This window comes from Asterias rubens, chromosome 1, assembly GCF_902459465.1.
Source record: "Asterias rubens chromosome 1, eAstRub1.3, whole genome shotgun sequence".
NCBI classification, from domain to species: Eukaryota; Metazoa; Echinodermata; class Asteroidea; order Forcipulatida; family Asteriidae; genus Asterias; species Asterias rubens.
In genome coordinates, this window is record NC_047062.1 from 27,163,858 (window position 1) to 27,184,658 (window position 20,801).

At 37.9% G+C, this 20,801-nt stretch overlaps 1 protein-coding gene and 1 long non-coding RNA gene across 3 annotated transcripts in view; one reads left to right on the top strand and one right to left on the bottom strand.

Annotated features, from left to right (window-relative positions):
- Positions 1-20,801, top strand: part of LOC117288834 (leishmanolysin-like peptidase 2) — a 64,384-nt gene that overhangs the window by 35,567 nt on the left and 8,016 nt on the right. The window contains exons 12-15 of one of the 2 annotated variants that reach the window (XM_033769688.1): positions 9,292-9,384; positions 9,697-9,819; positions 11,793-11,928; positions 14,900-15,065. In XM_033769688.1, coding sequence (XP_033625579.1) covers positions 9,292-9,384; positions 9,697-9,819; positions 11,793-11,928; positions 14,900-15,065 — 518 coding nt within the window. The remainder of the gene's footprint in view (positions 1-9,291; positions 9,385-9,696; positions 9,820-11,792; positions 11,929-14,899; positions 15,066-20,801) is intronic. The other variant, XM_033769696.1, reaches the window with a different exon arrangement.
- LOC117288860 lies at positions 5,305-8,687 on the bottom strand. Its single transcript, XR_004518917.1, has 3 exons — positions 8,440-8,687; positions 7,545-7,641; positions 5,305-6,509 (listed from the first exon to the last, which is right to left on the bottom strand). It is a non-coding gene; the product is annotated as an uncharacterized LOC117288860 (long non-coding RNA).

The following is a 20,801-nucleotide window of genomic DNA, read 5'->3' on the forward strand; positions in this document are numbered from 1 at the left end:
CCAGAATGAGAATAGAGACCTATTCCATAACTCACACTTCCTGAGTGATAAAGAACAACCAGAATGAGAATAGAGACCTATTCCATAACTCAGACTTCCTGAGTGATAAAGAACAACCAGAATGAGAATAGAGACCTATTCCATAACTCACACTTCCTGAGTGATAAAGAACAACCAGAATGAGAATAGAGACCTATTCCATAACTCAGACTTCCTGAGTGATAAAGAACAACCAGAATGAGAATAGAGACCTATTCCATAACTCACACTTCCTCAGTGATAAAGAACAACCAGAATGAGAATGTGCTAACACACATCGGTGTATGGGTAAAAAAAAAACCAAAATTAATATTCTTTATCCCCGATGCAACTTCCTGAGTGATAAAGAACAACCAGAATGAGAATAGAGACCTATTCCATAACTCAGACTTCCTGAGTGATAAAGAACAACCAGAATGAGAATAGAGACCTATTCCATAACTCACACTTCCTGAGTGATAAAGAACAACCAGAATGAGAATAGAGACCTATTCCATAACTCAGACTTCCTGAGTGATAAAGAACAACCAGAATGAGAATAGAGACCTATTCCATAACTCACACTTCCTGAGTGATAAAGAACAACCAGAATGAGAATAGAGACCTATTCCATAACTCACACTTCCTCAGTGATAAAGAACAACCAGAATGAGAATGTGCTAACACACATCGGTGTATGGGTAAAAAAAAAAAAAAAATTAATATTCTTTATCCCCGATGCAAATTTAACATCTATTACAGAATGAGAATAGAGACCTATTCCATAACTCACACTTCCTGAGTGATAAAGAACAACCAGAATGAGAATAGAGACCTATTCCATAACTCAGACTTCCTGAGTGATAAAGAACAACCAGAATGAGAATAGAGACCTATTCCATAACTCACACTTCCTGAGTGATAAAGAACAACCAGAATGAGAATAGAGACCTATTCCATAACTCACACTTCCTCAGTGATAAAGAACAACCAGAATGAGAATGTGCTAACACACATCGGTGTATGGGTAAAAAAAAAAAAAAAATTAATATTCTTTATCCCCGATGCAAATTTAACATCTATTACAGAATGAGAATAGAGACCTATACCATAACTCACACTTCCTGAGTGATAAAGAACAACCAGAATGAGAATAGAGACCTATTCCATAACTCACACTTCCTAATGATGAAGAACAACCAGAATGAGAATAGAGACCTATTCCATAACTCAGACTTCCTGAGTGATAAAGAACAACCAGAATGAGAATAGAAACCTATTCCATAACTCTGACTTCCTGAGTGATAAAGAACAACCAGAATGAGAATAGAGACCTATTCCATAACTCACACTTCCTAATGATGAAGAACAACCAGAATGAGAATAGAGACCTATTCCATAACTCAGACTTCCTGAGTGATAAAGAACAACCAGAATGAGAATAGAGACCTATTCCATAACTCACACTTCCTCAGTGATAAAGAACAACCAGAATGAGAATGTGCTAACACACATCGGTGTATGGGTAAAAAAAAAAAAAAAATTAATATTCTTTATCCCCGATGCAAATTTAACATCTATTACAGAATGAGAATAGAGACCTATTCCATAACTCACACTTCCTGAGTGATAAAGAACAACCAGAATGAGAATAGAGACCTATTCCATAACTCACACTTCCTAATGATGAAGAACAACCAGAATGAGAATAGAGACCTATTCCATAACTCAGACTTCCTGAGTGATAAAGAACAACCAGAATGAGAATAGAAACCTATTCCATAACTCTGACTTCCTGAGTGATAAAGAACAACCAGAATGAGAATAGAGACCTATTCCATAACTCACACTTCCTAATGATGAAGAACAACCAGAATGAGAATAGAGACCTATTCCATAACTCACACTTCCTGAGTGATAAAGAACAACCAGAATGAGAATAGAGACCTATTCCATAACTCACACTTCCTAATGATGAAGAACAACCAGAATGAGAATAGAGACCTATTCCATAACTCAGACTTCCTGAGTGATAAAGAACAACCAGAATGAGAATAGAAACCTATTCCATAACTCACACTTCCTAATGATGAAGAACAACCAGAATGAGAATAGAGACCTATTCCATAACTCACACTTCCTGAGTGATAAAGAACAACCAGAATGAGAATAGAGACCTATTCCATAACTCACACTTCCTGAGTGATAAAGAACAACCAGAATGAGAATAGAGACCTATTCCATAACTCACACTTCCTAATGATGAAGAACAACCAGAATGAGAATAGAGACCTATTCCATAACTCAGACTTCCTGAGTGATAAAGAACAACCAGAATGAGAATAGAAACCTATTCCATAACTCTGACTTCCTGAGTGATAAAGAACAACCAGAATGAGAATAGAGACCTATTCCATAACTCACACTTCCTAATGATGAAGAACAACCAGAATGAGAATAGAGACCTATTCCATAACTCAGACTTCCTGAGTGATAAAGAACAACCAGAATGAGAATAGAAACCTATTCCATAACTCTGACTTCCTGAGTGATAAAGAACAACCAGAATGAGAATAGAGACCTATTCCATAACTCACACTTCCTAATGATGAAGAACAACCAGAATGAGAATAGAGACCTATTCCATAACTCACACTTCCTGAGTGATAAAGAACAACCAGAATGAGAATAGAGACCTATTCCATAACTCACACTTCCTAATGATGAAGAACAACCAGAATGAGAATAGAGACCTATTCCATAACTCAGACTTCCTGAGTGATAAAGAACAACCAGAATGAGAATAGAAACCTATTCCATAACTCACACTTCCTAATGATGAAGAACAACCAGAATGAGAATAGAGACCTATTCCATAACTCACACTTCCTGAGTGATAAAGAACAACCAGAATGAGAATAGAGACCTATTCCATAACTCAGACTTCCTGAGTGATAAAGAACAACCAGAATGAGAATAGAGACCTATTCCATAACTCAGACTTCCTAATGATAAAGAACAACCAGAATGAGAATAGAGACCTATTCCATAACTCACACTTCTTAATGACTGTGTTTAGGCAATAGCCAAACACCGGCTGTTTTTATTCTTTTCTCTGTGTCATTTGTGTGCAAGCAAATGCTTTGTTGCGAAACTTGCATCAACGTGAAACATTATATGTAGTTAGACTATTTCTTGCCATGGGCAAAAAACATTGAATTAAATTTTCTTTTACTGTGAAAGCATTAAAATTACAGACGGAGTAAAATTGGGTTTAACATTAAAAAAGGACTAACAAGCAGTCAACTTAGAGGAGAACGCACAAATGAATATCTGTAAAAACATTAAAAATTTAAACGCAGTTTTCATTTAGAATTGTGACCATGTAAGGAATTGCACTATTAGCATGTCGCTGGTATGTACACTAGGAGTTGTCATACATCATCAGAGAGGTCTTTGAAAATGGACAAAACGCTACACAGAGTGTGACGCCATTTGACCTTGATTCAGGTTGTAAGTCCCGAAGCCTTCTCAAACTTGTTCACAGAGTTGGGATATTAACACCAATTTGACTTTAACTTTTTTATTGACCTGCTTTCAAACCACATGAAAAGAGCTGCACTGAAAACATATTAACCGTATCTAACCCAGTGGCATGGTGGCTACCATGTACAACACGACATGATCTGCGTTTATCAACTACCCAGCTCAACAAACCCATTGTCATTGAGTTGAACTTCCTTGGAATCTTGGAGCACTCCGGCATTCCAAGAGTTGCCTTTGACTTGATATGCGTGGAGCACATAAACGTCATGACTTTTGATGTGACCTAGAGGCCGTTTTGGAGGCGTGAACTAGCATACTACTGCTTTCCTCCAGCGGACTTTGAAAACAAATGTTAGTCCTCCAGTCCAGCCGGACTCTGGCAAGAACAAATTGTTGGATCCTTATTGGCTAAGACTGCCTACTTGGACTGTAATCGGAGCAAGCAATAAGACACCATGGGATGAAGAAGGTTGAATTGGCTTCTCGCTTGGGGGTGCTGTCATCTTAATTCTTTTATGGAATGCCGCATTTCCAGATGAATTTCTGACAGACTCAAGAGTTTTCATGCTATCAACTGCCTGGGCTTACATCTGTATGCACTCTTTCTCCGTTCAGATGGCACATGCAAATGTTTTGACGCTTTTCCAGTCTCCGAAAACAAAAGCGCTTTTTGGGGGGATCCTGTACTGCTAGTCATTTAAGGCTGACTGTGGTGGGTTCTGTGGCCATGCTAGTGGCAAGGCTGGGATTCACAGTACAGAAACCCAACCTACCATTGGATGCCAGTGTCAACAGGACACTTCAGGACGCCACATGTCAGCCCTAGCTTCTTTTTTTTTTTTTTTTTTTTTTTGGGGGGGGGGGGAGGGGGGTGGGGTCTGGCATAAGTGGCGCACTAGCCCTACGGCAGCCTCCTGCTGATGGACCCATGGGAGGCTGCTTCCATAACTTTATTTGGTGCTGGGTTCAAATTTTCTTCTAAACTGATTGGTACTTGAGACAAGTACCCCTTTGTTGGAAACAATCATTTGCCAGATGCAGACCCCCTCCTGTCCTGTCAAATCTATTCCCTGGAGGAAGAGATACACTTCCTTCTTTCCACTTGTGCACGTGGCCTTTTGGAACATTGACAAACAATTTAAAACAATTTCATTTTAAAGGGAAGGTACATGTACATGTTTGGTAGTTACTCAAAAACAAATATTAACTTAAAAACTGACTTGGTAACGAGCATTGGAGAGCTGTCCATAGTATAAAACATTGTGGGAAACAAGTCCCTCTGAAGTAACATAGAGCGTTTTCGAATCGAAGGCTCAGGCTTGAGGCTTGAGGCTTGGGATTTTCAGGCTCCGGCTCAGTGAGGCTCAGGCTTCACAATAAACAACATGGCGACGAAATTGTTTCGAACACTTCGGCTTCACGGGATTAGGCTTCATGTGGCCCTCGTAGTGGATCATGGGGGAAATAATAATGCACGAGAACAAACGTGCGTCGTCTGCTTTTTGTGTGCGAGGCATTTATTTAATGATTGTAAAACAAAACAAAAAATAACACCACCACAAAACACATAATCATACCATTTGTATTGTAACAAACGCATATTTTGCTTTCTGATGGTTTAATATTGTAAAAATACCTCAATAACTTAGAGCAGCCCACTTTTTAGCTTCACTTGATTGTAAAATGACTTATTTTAGTGAAAGCCAACAAATGATGGTTGTTTTCATCAACAACAAAATGTTCTGAAAACATAGCTTTATTTTGTTGTAATATATGTCAACAACATGCCTTGCATTGAAACTGGAAAGCAGGGAAATTTCGAAAGGTATGTTCTGTTATTTGAAAACTATAGTATTCTTTTAGAATAAAAATAACATTACTCTGACTATCAAGTAAAAACTGCATACAAGCTATACTGCACTACAATGAAAACTTTATTTTATCATAAATTGAGTTACTTTTAAACAAAAGAAGTATCAATTTACAGCAATTGATTGTTTAAATAACTTTTTTTAAGATTACAAAGACGGTGCTAATAAATAATTGTTTGTGTTCTCCCATTAGGCTGGGAAAATGTTAGGTTACTTAACAACTTTTAAGTTCATTGCAATTATGATGATCTCCACTTTAAAGTCAAGAAACATGATTATTTCGTCAACTGTTAGGTTAGTATTTCGGAATTGTCAAGTTTTTTCTAATTGTATTTTTCAGCTGTAGAATAGTTGCTAGCAAAAAATTGCAAATAAGGACAGGTCAGTTTGCTTTATGTTACTTTACAGAGTTAGAATTGAGCTTTATATCTTTAACGACACTGGTGAAGTTTCTTCTGCTTAATCACCAGTGATATTTCCTCTACTGATGACTAAGCCTGAGCGACTAGTGTGACAGACAAGTGTCGAAGTGGAGACTATTGATTGCCTTGTCGAGTTACAAATACCATTTTTCAACTACTCACGTTACTCGACGTGCTACCACGACTACTAAAAAACAGTCACGACTAGGAAACTTTCTAGGACGATAGGTGGCAGCAGACTTACCGGGTAAAGCCATGTTCGCAGAATTATGTGCAAGCTCATAACTACGTAAACAATGGAAGTTTACCCGGTAAGTCTGCTGCCACCTAGCGTTGGAAAGTCTCCCATTGTGTCGCTCTTGCCTATTCCCTACAACTTCAATCCTTTTAGCACAAATTTTACTTGATTGGGCCTGCGGCAAACAACTTGCCGCAATGTATCTTAGGAGTTTAAAATAGTCACAACTAGTGTCAAAGTCGTGACTACAATGTTTTTGACACTAGATGAGTAGTAAACTTCACTTGTTGCCCAGGCCTACTGGTGACATCTTATATTGTTCTGAAATGAACTAACAGGTCTTTCGCTTTGATGCGGAACTGGCTAGCACATGTTACGCTTCTCACATTGATGCTTTTCTGCAGATCCTTGTAACTGAAATGAGAAGAAGATACAATCTTATGAGTATGATCAAATAGTCAATGCTTGAGTAGGATCAAATAATCAATGCTTGAGTATAATCAAATAATCAATGCTTGAGTACATGTATGATCAAATAATCAACGCAGCCCTCAACATTATAAATTGCAAAATTATAGCATTATCATACCATTTGGGTGATCATTGTACAATGTATCTAAACAAAATTGATTTTTAGCTCTTGGGATTTAATGTTGGTTTAGAGAGTTTTCTTTCTATTACCCCCCCCCCCTTAGATATAAAAAACAAAGGTTAACATTCAAGAGGGGATTGACTTTGAAGTCTCTCGAACTCCAGATCACCACTGATTATCGGAAACATCTCAAAAGGATGTCGGGTTAGCCTTGCTAAGCCTTGCTAAGGCAGTCAAATTGTCACTCCGAAAAAACGCAACTACCGTATACATTGTACACTGAGCGTAAAATTAACCACATCCGGCACATCGCACGACACGACGCCCCCGTACACAGCCTCCGCATGCGGTTAGTGGTACGAGTGCGGATTACTTCAGCAATGTGACAGTGTATACGGGTGGGTCGTGCGGTGTGATTACACACTACGCACAGTGTATACGGGTGGGTTTAGACCGTCGTCTTTTTCTGAGTGAAAAATACCACAGCCTTGATATTTATAGTATTCATTTTGGTTTTAACCCATAAACACCGATGTGGTGTTTGCACTATATACTCAATACTTACCGGAGTAAAAACCAAACTGAATACTCGTAACCTGGTGCAATTTTAATATCATTTGCAGTTCCGGCTGCTAAAATTTAGGATTCAAACTGCCTCAGCTACTGGGCAAACTCGGTGGTCTAGTTTAGCATGAAACTGCTCTAGAATTGCAAAGGTTGTGGGTTCGAATCCCACCTGAGTAATTTGCCTGTGATTTTTGTTTTCACAAAACTCAGGTAAGTACTGAGTATACAGTGCTTATATAACACACATTGGTGTATATGTTAAAAAACCAATTTTGTGATTCATACCGTACCTGACAGATATGGGCAGTGTTCAAGTATCCTTTTGCCCCTATTAGACTTGAACCTCGGCCGGGTGGTTTTCCTCACACCAAAGTCACTCTTCCAACTCTACATTGTACAATGAAAGTTAATACAAGTAAGAATGTTGATGAATGCCAGTCCTCTTCTACAAAAAAGTTGGAATCCTTAATCCACAAGCAAAAGGTGTTTTTCTAGCAAAGTCCCCCCCCCCATCTCAACACCCAACCCATATAGCCTCTGCTTGATAAGTTGATGCAGGTGTACATGTATCATCATTCATTCATTCATGGCTAATATTTAAATTTATGTAATCATGTAACCTTTTTTTTTAGTTGCCAAGAAATGTATTTCCCTTCAGAAAACTCAAATAAATTACTACCCGGTAAATCAGTCAGAAGTAAACAATATGAAATATTATTATTAAAAAAGTAGGCCTACAACAAAAACATTCTTGAAAAAAAGGAACAAAGCGAAATATTATTCATAAGTAACAAGAGTGTTCAATGTAATGTTTATATAAAATAATCGGTTCAGCTTAAACGAAACCGCAAGATTTATAACTAATAATATCACTATCCAGCTCTCGGCCTTGTTGGGATTATAAAAAATAATAAACAACTGTCGTTTTTAATCAGCAGACAAGGAATTTAAATTTTCTGCCAACGAAAAATAAACCATAACCAAGTTAACAAGACAGGCCCTACTTTCACAAATATTATCCTGTCAAATAATTCCCGAATGTAGCTTATCTTCATCAGTAAATGTTGAGAATAAAACCAAAAGACAATTTTCACGAATTAGATGCAGCACTAAGTTTATGGGCACACGTCATGTTTAACGCGAAGTAAATTATCATACAAATTTACATTATATATCAAAACTTACCTTAATATCATTGATGCAAATTGTTCGCCTTCTCATGGGTGATATATCAGGTGAAGACTGTTGTTATTAATAGTAAAACACAATCAAAAGAGCCAAATTTGTCAATTTTATTGAACGGTAACCGAGGATTTTAATGGCTGCCGCAAGAAAAAGATTTATCATCACGAATCTGACGTCATGAAGCCTGGCGAAGCCACCTCTTGAGGAGGCTTCGCCTGGCGCTGTTTTCAGCCAAAATCGAAGCCTCAAATTCGAAGCCCGATCCGGAGCCTCCGATTCGTACGCGGCTTCAAAATGGCTGCATCAGTCTGAAGCCCAAGCCTGAGCCTGAGCCTTCGATTCGAAAACGCTCATAGTTTTTGAGAAAGAGGTAATTTCTCACTAAAAAGTCTTTTATTCCTATCTGAAAGCCCACAAATTCGTCCAACAAGGGTGTTTTTTCTTTCACCATTTTCTCGCAACTTCAATGACTGATTGAGCCCAAATTTTCACAGGCTTGTTATTTTATGCTTATGTTGGGATACACGAAGTGAGAAGACTGGTCTTTGACAATTCCGGAATGTGTACCTTCCCTTCAAGTAATAGAGTTTGTAATTGAAGCCTGTGCCATGTAACTGAGTGGTACCTGTTTTGGGTTTTAATGAGATCCTGAAACCATGTTGGTGTTGTTTACAACTGTTTTTAGCGGTAAACATCTGGGAAAGCTGGGACAACTCTCTCCCAACGCTGTGGTGTAACAAGTACCGAAACCAGAATCAAAGTGGATATTGGGTACCCGAACAAAAAATTACCCCAAAACGCACAGCCCTAGTCTGTAATCTGATAAATTGTTGTTTGTTTGTAATTTAACAGTGCTCAGTTCCAGGAAATGGGTCTATATCGGTAAATGGTGAAGTATTCCATGAGAATAGTCGATGTTTTGTCAGCAATTTAGTCATCGAAGAGGTAAATTAAAAATATTTGAACTTTTTCTTTATCAAAATGTTCGAATACAAATGACTGCTGGTGACCACTGTGTTTAACTATTTATGCATGAATCACACAATCTTACACAACAGAAAGCTTTTATTTTTATCAACTTTGTTATCGCCTAGAAGACAATGTTTTACACCAGAAAATGTGTAAACTGTTGAATTCTCTTATAATTCAAATTCTTCTTTCTTAACCCCCAAATTCATTTAAAATTTAACTTGTCAGTTTCGGATGTTGTTTATTGCTTGATATTTAATTGTAATACTTTGTATTTCTTATATCCAGAGTATCCCATGTGATCTAAGAGGAGCTTGTTATCTTACACGATGTGACAACCAGTCTATATCATATGAGGTTAAAGTAGGTCATGCTGAATGGCAGCCCTGTCCACAGAATACTTCTATAACAGTAAGTTAGTTTTTATACATGTGTCATTGTCAGTGGAATGTTATGCCGAGGTTAAACTGTTGCTCCTTCAATGAATTCTTTGCAATTGCTACTTATTTTTTATCTATTCGTTTATTTGTCATGCTTTTTAATTTTTTTATGAAAGCAGAGGCTGCCTGTTGCGATGAGTAAATGGACAAATAAGTTGATATAATTAATGTATCAGGATAAAGAATACAAATTCTGTTTTGTCCATAAATGTGTGTTGCAAACACATACTTCATTCTTTTCAAGTCATGTTGAAATAAAACCACAGGTTACTGGAATGGGATTTGAACCAATGATAACTGCTCTAGAAAGTAGTATTGGGGTTTTTGATTTGAATCTCAACATGGAAGATAGCACAGTGGTCATCACACATTGGTGTATGGGTAAATACCCAAATAATATATCAAAAACCAATACATATAATTCCCCTTTTACATGTATCTTGTTTATAGTTTATATTTGATCAAATCAAATAACCAAACAATAGGTTTGCTATAGAAATACAACAACTTTACCCTCAACGGTAGTTCATGACCTGGGCATGTTATTTGATAACGACCTCAAAATAGCAACCCATGTAAATAAGATTTGTTGTCAAACATCATATGCAATTCATGGAATTGCTACGTGGGTCCTATTTAAACTTGTAACGTATTCTTAGAAAATTTTATTTGATAAAAAATTTCGCAAATTCAATATTTTTTTTGAAGCTGACCTTAATTTCCGCCTCTAGTTTTACCGCAATGAACATGCAATAAAAGGCGATCGATCATTGACGTACATGCATGTAAACTCCAGCTACAGCAGCTGCTTTGATTAGTAATATGGCACCCAAACCAGTCTATCCTCCATTAATGAGGTCAAATTCCAAATTTTATCCGCACAGTTTTGCGTTAGTTTTCATGCCTGACCTCGGTATGAATATTCATACCGAGGTCACGCATGAAAACCTGTGAATATTTTGCAGATAAAAGGAACAGATTTTGTGTGTGCTGCGGATAAACTGAAACTATACAAGAATCTAAGATGCTGTTGTCCTGGCAATTTCATGCAACATCAGTTTAAATCTGTATGACACAAGCACTGTTTACGGTCTTAGTATTGAAGCACCTTACATCCTGATTTAAAATATGAACTAACTTTGGTTTGCTAGATGCAGTTGAGTTGACTTGGTTGCTTAACACAGTGTAAACTTGGCACTTCAAGACGGATAAATTAAGGACTTATCTTTGTTCTCCCATTTTTGTGACGTTTTTTAGAGGAATCCCCTTGGTTTCATTCTTGACTGCGAAACAAGGACATCCTCGCTCTGTTCAAACAACTGGATCTCTTTTGTTCAAATCCTCAGTTTCAATGTGCTCCATACATGTACTACATGCAGCACCTACATGTAGCACACTGAGCAACGAGCAGCTCATAACAAAATTGAAAAAACAAAATTAAAACAACAGATGCTTAGAACTACGTGGCCCATTTTTTACAACCATGTGCCAAAACACATGACCCATAACAACATAGAAAAGGTCCCATAGATTTTCATTTTTTTTTTTATTGCTCATATTTTTGTCATATTTAAATTTTGTCTAAACTAGACAACTGGACTTACTGCTTTGTGACTGACGACAGTTTCACACCTTATCCTGGGTAAATGTACATCATCAGGCGGACTGATGTTCTGGCGGCAAAAGGCTGTTCAATATTATAGTTACCTGGATGACGGAAATATATATATACATATCTTTGTCAGTTATTAATGTGTTTTTTTGGTCTGTTTAAGGTTCCGGACTATCATCAATGCTCCAAATAACCTTATGAAAAAAATTGAGAGAGCTTTTATGGATACAACATTGCGTAAATTATATTCTGTTCAGGTTACTAGAAACTAGTAAAGGATGACAGTGGCATGAATCAGTTAAGACATAGAAAGTATTTGGTTGTATTTGTAGATTGTTGGTTATCTTGGTTCAGTTCGCTGTCCATCTGCTGAAGTAATCTGTAGACAGGCAACTTCAATTCTTGATCTAGTTGATACTGTCTGCCAGGACTGCTTGATGACAACACATGCAACAACCTCAATAACAGGTACTCACTCCTACATTTTACATTCATAAATACCTTGGTCGAGAGGGCATCACGAGGGTTTGTTTGAACGGATGATATAACACCAGTAAAAAGTGTTGAAACATGGGCGTGACACGCGAGCTTGCACCTGTGTTTATAAAACAGTTTGTTCATTCCTATTGGTCGAGAGCAACGGCTGAAACAGTTGTGCAACATCACGCAATACGTGCGACGCGCACAGCATATTCTTATAAGGAGCTGTTTCCCCGAGGGCCTTGCCATTTCATAGCTGGAGGGGTGTTGTGTTGAAAGAAATCATTGAACAATTATAATTTGTGTCATTTATTTTACCTTTTGACCAAAAAGTGTTGATGTTTTTTGACCAAACGAAAAGGTATTTATGAATGGGAATCAAAGTGTGTTGAATCGGTTTTCAACTAGTGGTGTACATGTACCTTGGGGAAAATATGGCGCACTGTAATCGTGACCCTTGAGCGTCACCCTTGCCTCACAAAGATGTGAGGAGCGGTGACGTCACTGCCAATATACATCTGCTTCAAAAGTGGGATCAAAGCTGGATCAAGTGCTGGTGTAAATGCGACACTATATCTTGATGCCGGGTCTTGATTCGCCTTTTTGGATCTAGTGTAAACGCGGTGTTTGTAAATCGTTTATGTGACGGCACAGGATTAATTGAAACTATTATACAGAATGTAACAAAATTTAAGCTTTGCCAATACCAATGTTCCTTTAAAGGGAAAAACTGTATTGTATAAATATTTCCAATTAATATTTTATTTAATTAATTTACAAGAGAGCACACAGGACTTATTGCAAAAGGTGAGTATCAGTGTTCTGTTCAATCCCATGGTTGTTGACATTGAATTGATCACAGTAAACAGAATGAGTTTTTCAGAATTGTTATCATCTTTACATCATATGCTGAAGTACATGTGTGTGTCTATTAAATTGGAGAGCACATTTTAACATATCAATTAATGAATATCATTCAAAAAGAAATCATGTCTGGAACCTGTGCTTAATGTAATGTGAATTAACCTAGGAATGTCCTAAATGCACAAAACATAATTTCTTCATTCTGATAACTTTGAATGTATAGTTCAAGTTGTGTTGTTCTCGTCATTGTGTCTATATGCAAACAATATTTTATTCACTAAATAGCACTGTCGTTATGCATCAGTTTGAATATGTCAAAACAGACTAAGCCCACACTTACATTTGGTCAATATGTCAAAGTGTGTATCTGGCTTAAAAAGTCTGAATGTACACAAAGCAAGTACACACCGAGATACACTGATTGTGCATTTTTGTACAAGAGGCGAGGTATTCTGGGCACTGTTTAAAGACAGTGGACACTATTGGTAATTGTCAAAGACCAGTCTTCTCACTTGGTGTATCTCAACATATGCATGAAATAACAAACCTATGAAAATTTGAGCTCAATTGGTCGTCGAAGTTGCGAGATAATAAAGAAAGAAAAAACACCCTTGTCACACGAAGTTGTGTGCGTTTAGATGGTTGATTTTGAGACCTCAAGTTCTAAACTTGAGGTCTCGAAATCAAATTCGTGGAAAATTACTTCTTTCTCGAAAACTACTCCACTTCAGAGAGAGCCGTTTCTCACAATGTTTTATACTACCAACCTCTCCCCATTACTCGTTACCAAGTAAGGTTTTATGATGATAATTATTTTGAGTAATTACCAATAGTGTCCACTGCCTTTAAGGCATTGTTCATGGCACTGCTTACTTCATGTATATGTATATAAAAAAAATACTCAATAATAACTTAGCATTTTGCATCTATTGAAGGCAAAGTATACCTTTGAATTTTTGAACCATTTGGTTGTTTTAATCCTTTATAAATGTAGATATACACTGAACAACTAACCTGTAAAAATTTAATTTTAAAAAGTGATACAGTTTTTGGGATATTGCCAACAATCTTGGGTGGTTATTGCCATGTGGGAAGAATAATATGTAATTGAAATGTACAATTGAGAAATGTTTCATGCAGAAAGATTTCTCAGTTTGAAATGTTTTTGAATCCCTCTTATTAAAGGCAGTGGACACTATTGGTAATTACTCAAAATAATTATTAGCATAAAACCTTTCTTGGTGACGAGTAATGGGGAGAGTTTGATGGTATAAAACATTGTGAGAAACAGCTCCCTCTGAAGTGCCATAGTTTTCCACGAGTAATTTTCCACGAGTTTGATTTCAAGACCTCAAGTTTAGAACTTGAGGTCTCGAAATCAACCATCTAAACACACAGAACTGTGCCAAGGGTGTTTTTTCTTTCATTATTACCTCGCAAGTTCGATGACCGATTGAGCTCAAATTTTCACAGGTTTGTTATTTTATGCATATGTTGAGATACACCAACTGTGGAGGCTAGTCTTTGACAATTACCAATAGTGTCCACTGGCTTTAAAAGCAGTGGACACTATTGGTAATTGTCAAAGACTAGTTCTAAACTTGAGGTCTCGAAATCAAATTCGTGGAAAATTACTTCTTTCTCGAAAACTATGGCACTTCAGAGGGAGCCATTTCTCACAATGTTTTATACCATCAACCTCTCCCCATTACTTGTAACATAGTGTTCACTGCCTCTAAAACCACATTCCTTTGAAGACAACTGTTTCTCAAAATGTACAACTGTTTCTCAAAATGTTCAACAGTTGTTGTTCTTCTTACCAAGTAAGTTTTTATGGTCAATACTTTTGGTAGTGTATTACCAAAGGTAATTTAAAACAGTTTTCAGGCTACCACTGGTCATAATAGTTTTTCACTTTTACCTTTCTCATTCATGTTACAAGCATTGTTTACTGATATGAACAAGGCACATCAATGAGTTAATAACCTATTCGTTTCCTTAGAATAAAGTCTTTTAAGACTTTAATTAAAGTCCTTTTAATTTTTAATGGTACGTATAAAACTTTGTATCCAATACTGTAAAATATTCCTTGCAGAATCTTTTTCAAGTTGCAACAACTCTACAGCAATAATTGAAGACAATCTTTGTATTAGTTTGGAGTTGGAGGCGGTAGACACTTCCATTTTGGCAGCAGGGAATGAATTGCTAGCATTCAGTCAGGCTTTGATCAGGACAATATGTGACACCACCAGTATACACGAGTAAGTCTTTATTATGGTATTGTATGTCAATTGTACTTAACACTTTACAGAACCCAAGTATAAAAGCATATTAATTTATAACAAAGGGACACACCCCCTCTGTTAAATCTACAAAATAGACCTAATCATGACTATTAAGGTCTGATAGGAGTAGTTGTAGAACGTTTACAAAAGAAATCATGAAATATTGAATCTGAGCTACTTCCAGGTGTACAGTGTATAACGGTTCCTACAAGATATCATGAGCATTTAATGGTTTATCCAAACCATCATCAAATGTCGTATGCTACTGCCCGTGGACGCAACAAGTGGGGTTTCATCAGCACTCTGTTGCTGCAAGACCACCCTGCTGAACCAGTTTTCCTATAAACCATGTGATCTTTAGATGAAATTAACTAGTACTAACTAGACATTGACAGTTTGTCTTGACACAAACTCTAGGTGTTCAAACAGCTAACAAACAAATGTTTGCATTTACATAATAATACAAAATGTTTAGTGAAGATGTCTTTCAAATTTAAAAATATTTATGGTCACTATTAGTTATTGATGTAAAAGAATGTTGGAGCAAGTAAATGCTTTAAGTTCAACCTGAAATATGACGTATTACTGAACATTATAGTGGAACTTCGACAGGAAGACGGGTCAAACAAGGTCACCATAAAACAAGAAATATGAAGCTGTAACTTCCCGTTTTGACAGGAACTAATTTTCAAATGGGGTAGGGTATCCCTTTGTAAAATATAGACCCGCCCAGGAGCTTTAAATTGATGTAATGACAATTAATGAACCAAGTTTCATTATTAAGATGCACTTTTTTATATGTGCAAACTTAATAAGTTTTGGACAAGATGTGAAGGTCAAATAGGATCACACATTGTAAACATCGTAAATTGTTGAAGGGTTTTAAAGTCATGTAATTATATTAATATGCAAATTTAAAGGCACTGGAAACTATTGGTAATTACTCAAAATAATTATTAGCATAAAACCTTACTTGGTAACGAGTAATGGGGAGAGGTTGATAGTATAAAACATTGTGAAAAACGGCTCCCTCTAAAGTAATGTAGTTTTCGAGAAAGAAGTAATTTTCCACGAATTTGATTTTGAGACCTCAAAGTTAGCTTGAAACCAAGCATCTGAAAGCACACAACTTCGTGTGACAGGTTTTTTTTTTCTTTAATTATTATCTCGCAACTTCAACGACCAATTGAGCTCAAACTTTCACAGGTTTGTTATTTTAAACATATGTTGAGATACACCAAGTGAGAAGACTGACCTTTGATAATTACAAGTAGTGTCCAGTGCCTTAAGTAAATAAGATATAAAAATCTATATTCAAAATTTCAACTCACGGTTTCGGCCGGAAGTAAAGGTCAAATTGGGTCACACTCTGTGTAAGATTTGTTAGATAGTTAAGAGCTTTCATATGCTGCAAAGATTACATGTTGTATGTAGGTAGAACATACGGTTCTTAAGATATGATTTTTTTCAATTTAAGGTAATGACACTAATGACCTCATCAGGGACTTCATAATTCCGAACAGTTTATGCTGTCTTGTACACACTGTGTGCTAGGTATATAGCAAGTTTCAAGTCAGTGCAAGCTTTTATTTTAAAGAGAAAAATCTCAATCTCAATCTCGTGCACGGTTTTCGTTGCATGTACTCATTTCTACCCCTGGGTGAAGAGAAGCAAATATAGTAAAGTATCTTGCTCAAGAACACAAGTGTCATGACCGGGAATTGAACACACACTCCCATGACTTTTAGTGCATTATAAGGGGTATTTTAATTACTAATGCTTAATCAAAAGAAAAGGGAAATGTCCGCCGAAAAGAAAATACCAAGTTTGCCTTTAATTTCGTTGGCTTAAATGAATCAATCATTATATTTGCGTTTGTACGTGGGGGGGGGGGTAAGTGGAGGGCAGGACATAACACAAATACCATGTTGTGGTGAAATCGTATACACTTGCCCGTTTTTATTTCCGTTTCTCACTATTTGTTGATCTACCATCCATATATTAACCAATTAATGTGGTGAAATTGTATACACTTGCCCGTTTTTATTTCCAATTCTCACTATTTGTTGATCTCCCCATCCATATTAACCAATTAATGTGGTGAAATCATATACACTTGCCCCTTTTTATTTCCGTTTCTCAATATTTGTTGATCTCCCCATCCATATATTAACCAATTAATGTGGTGAAATCGTATACACTTGCCCGTTTTTATTTCCGTTTCTCACTATTTATTGATCTCCCCATCCATATAATAACCGCACGTTTTGTTCCCAGTCCCGTTTATTTTCCGGTTCAGTTTTTTCCACGTTCAGTTTATTGCTTTCCTATCCTGTATCATTTTAAGTCTTTTTTTTTCTTTCTTTCCTGTAGGCCTATTATATCCCTGGCCCCGTTAATTTGTTTGCAATTCCCTCGTCCCCAGTCCCACCTTGAGCCCCTTCTCTCTCCTGTTCCATATCTAACCCGAGCCTCTGTATGTGAGCCTTCGTCCCCGCGATCCTGTGCGTTGCCCTAGCCCCCCATTTTCACAATTCATACATGGCTTGTGCGAACGTTGGTATTGTTCTTTGCTTGCCACTTTATGCCCATGTTTTAAATTTTCGCGCGAGTCCCGCAAGTGGTTCTTTCCCAGTCCATTTATACCCCGTTGCGGCACCCGCTAGAAATCATTACGTACCGGTATATAATTCTGCAAGTAGCATACGAAAGGGAAGGGGGGGTTAAGTGGATCGGGGGCACTCAGAGTCACGATGAACCTTTTAGTGCTTTGTAAAATTAGAAACCGTACACTCCCTTGCCCGTTATTTTTCTAGTTTCGCGCGGGTCCCACTAGTGGTTCTTCCTAGTCCAGTTTATACCCGTTTCGTTTATTTTGTTCCCATTCACTTTACTATTTTCCTGTCCTGTATCGTTTTCAAGTCCCTCTTCTTTCTTTCCTTTCCCTTATTAAATTCCCAGCCCAGTTTTCCCCCGTCATTTTGCCGTCCCTCCACTCCCTGTCCCACCGCCCCTCCCCTCTCCCCGTCCCATAATTCCGCGCCTCCTTGCCTCCCGTCCTGCTTGTGTGCCCGTAACTCATGTTTTCCAGTTTTGCGGGGGTCCTGCTAGTGGTTCTTTCCCAGTCTTGTTTATACCCCGTTCTAATGTTTTCCAGTTTTGCGCGGGTCCCGCTTATAGTGGCTCTATGCCCATTCTTACGGTTTGATTTTCCCCAGTTTCTCCTTTCCAAAATCCAATATCTTCATAGTCCCTTTGAAATTTTTCATTTCCCTACCCTAGCCATGTTCATTTTATCCATCATTTTTGTTTGCCAGTCCCCGGTTCCAAAGATGTACCACAGTGAGCACCTACCCTCTCCGTGTCCCACGTGCTCTAATAACCCACACCTCCGTTGTGCCTCCGTTGTGATCCCGTAATGATCCCTGTAATGATCCTTGCATTGTTCTTTGCTTCCACTGTGCGCGCGAAGTTACTGGACGCTCGCGCTATGACTGTGACATCACAAACAACACAAGCCCCCCAATCACTGGTACCCCGAAATTGACCCCGGGACGCATCAATTCAGCAGGGTGCGGGCACCACTTGACGTGAAAACAATGGCGGCGCCCTGAAAACAATGGCGGCGCCCATGCAATTGAAGGGTCATTATAGTATAGATGGATCACTGAAATTGGTGGCACTACGGAGAGGTGATCTAATTATTTCTTAAACGTTATTAATTAACTCAACAGCAAAACCAAACAATGGCGGTGCCCTGAAAACAATGGCGGCACCCATGCGATTTAAGGGTCATTAATGGGTGCGTTCGTTTAGCTTCCCTGGGTCGACCCCGGTGTGTGGCGTTTTTTTTTTTCAGGACGAACGGGGTAATTATCTGCACATGTTCGTCCTGGAAAAAGAAAACGCCACACACCGGGGTCGACCCAGGGAAGCTAAAGGAACATTTAGTATAGATGGATCACTGAAATGGGTGGCACAACGGAGAGGTGATCTAATTATTTCTTGAACGTTATTAACTCAACAGCAAAACCAAACAATCCCGGCATCCTGAAAACAATGGCGGCACCCTGAAAACAATGGCGGCACCCATGCGATTTAAGCGTCATTATAGTATACATGTACATGTATGTATGTACAAGAAATGGCCATATACTTCAGGGCTTATTTAATAATTGAACGTATTAGCTTTGGTTCCCTGGACCCCTCTGTTGTAAGGGGCAATTAAACACCAACGAGCCAAGTTCAAGGTCCTCAAAGCCTCATACGATAATAACTAGAAATACTAAGATATAACAAGTGCTAGATGGTGAAGGAGCGCTCTGTAGCCTTATGTTATTATGTGCACCTGATAACATTTTTGGGCCATTGATAAAGGCAGTGGACACTATTGGTAATAAAACCTGACTTGGTAACGTGTAATGGGGAGAGGTTAATAATATAAAACATTGTGAGAAACGGCTCCCTCTGAAGTGACGTGCCAATAACCCATTGCAGTAATCCAGATGAGAAGAAACAAAAGCATAATGCGCTCAGTGGATGTCTTATCTGGTCAGTGAGGGATGCTGCATGCACACCCGACTATGAATTGCTCATTGTTGGTCTCCTTCCATTTTATTTACCACGAGAACTCAATCAGATTTTTGTATTAGTAGCGTACATCCCCCACAAGTGGATGTTGGAATAGCAAGCGACTTTATTGCCACCAAAGTTCACGATCTTGAGGCTCTGTCGCCCGACTATGCAAAAATCATTCTGGGTGATTTCAACCAATGCAGGCTAGATACATCATTGCCCACCTATAAACAGTATGTCCAGCAACACACACAGAATGAATCGACCCTCGACCTCGGCAGGTCCGACCACAACAACATTCTTTTACTGCCATCTTATAAGCAGAAATTAAAAAGATGCAATGATCACCAGGGAACGTCGTGTTTGGAGCTCTACTGTTACCGAGACATTACAATTATGTTTTGATGACACTGATTGGAATGTGTTCACAGACTCTGCGGGGTCTTTGGAGGAGATGGTGGATGGGGTATCCGAGTACACATTAATAGTGCTGTCAAAACGTTCATTGACTGGTGTGAGTGCCATCATTTAGTGCTTAACGTCAAGGAAACCAAGGAAATGATCTTTGACTTCCGTTGCTTAGCTGCAGGCGTGGAACCCCTGGTCATTCATAATCATCCTATTGAGCAGGTTTCAGAGTACAAGTATTTAGGCACAGTTATTGACAGTAAACTCAATTGGAACACTAATTCACAATTACGTTCTAGTAAAGCTAATCAAAGGTTGTACTTCTTGAGAAAACTTAAAGAGTTCCATGTTGACATAATGATTTTAAATCTTTTTTACCAGTCACTGATTCAAAGTATTCTCACTTTTTGTTTGATCTGTAATTTTATTAATCTGTCTAAACAAAATGTTAAGAAACTGGAGAGACGAAGGAAAATCACTCAGCGTTTAATTGGTACTGATCTGGATTAAATTGGTTCACTGTACGGAAAAAAGACTCATGCTTAAAGTACACAAAATAATGCAAGTTATCTCTCATCCACTTAACAGTTGTTTTACATTCAATAGGTCAGGTATTCGTCTTTCTGTTCCTAGGACTTCACTATGCCGCACCAGACGATCATTTGTTCCTAATGCTATTCACATGTTCAACAACAATTCTAGCAGGGTAACTAAGGGTTGATAGCACTT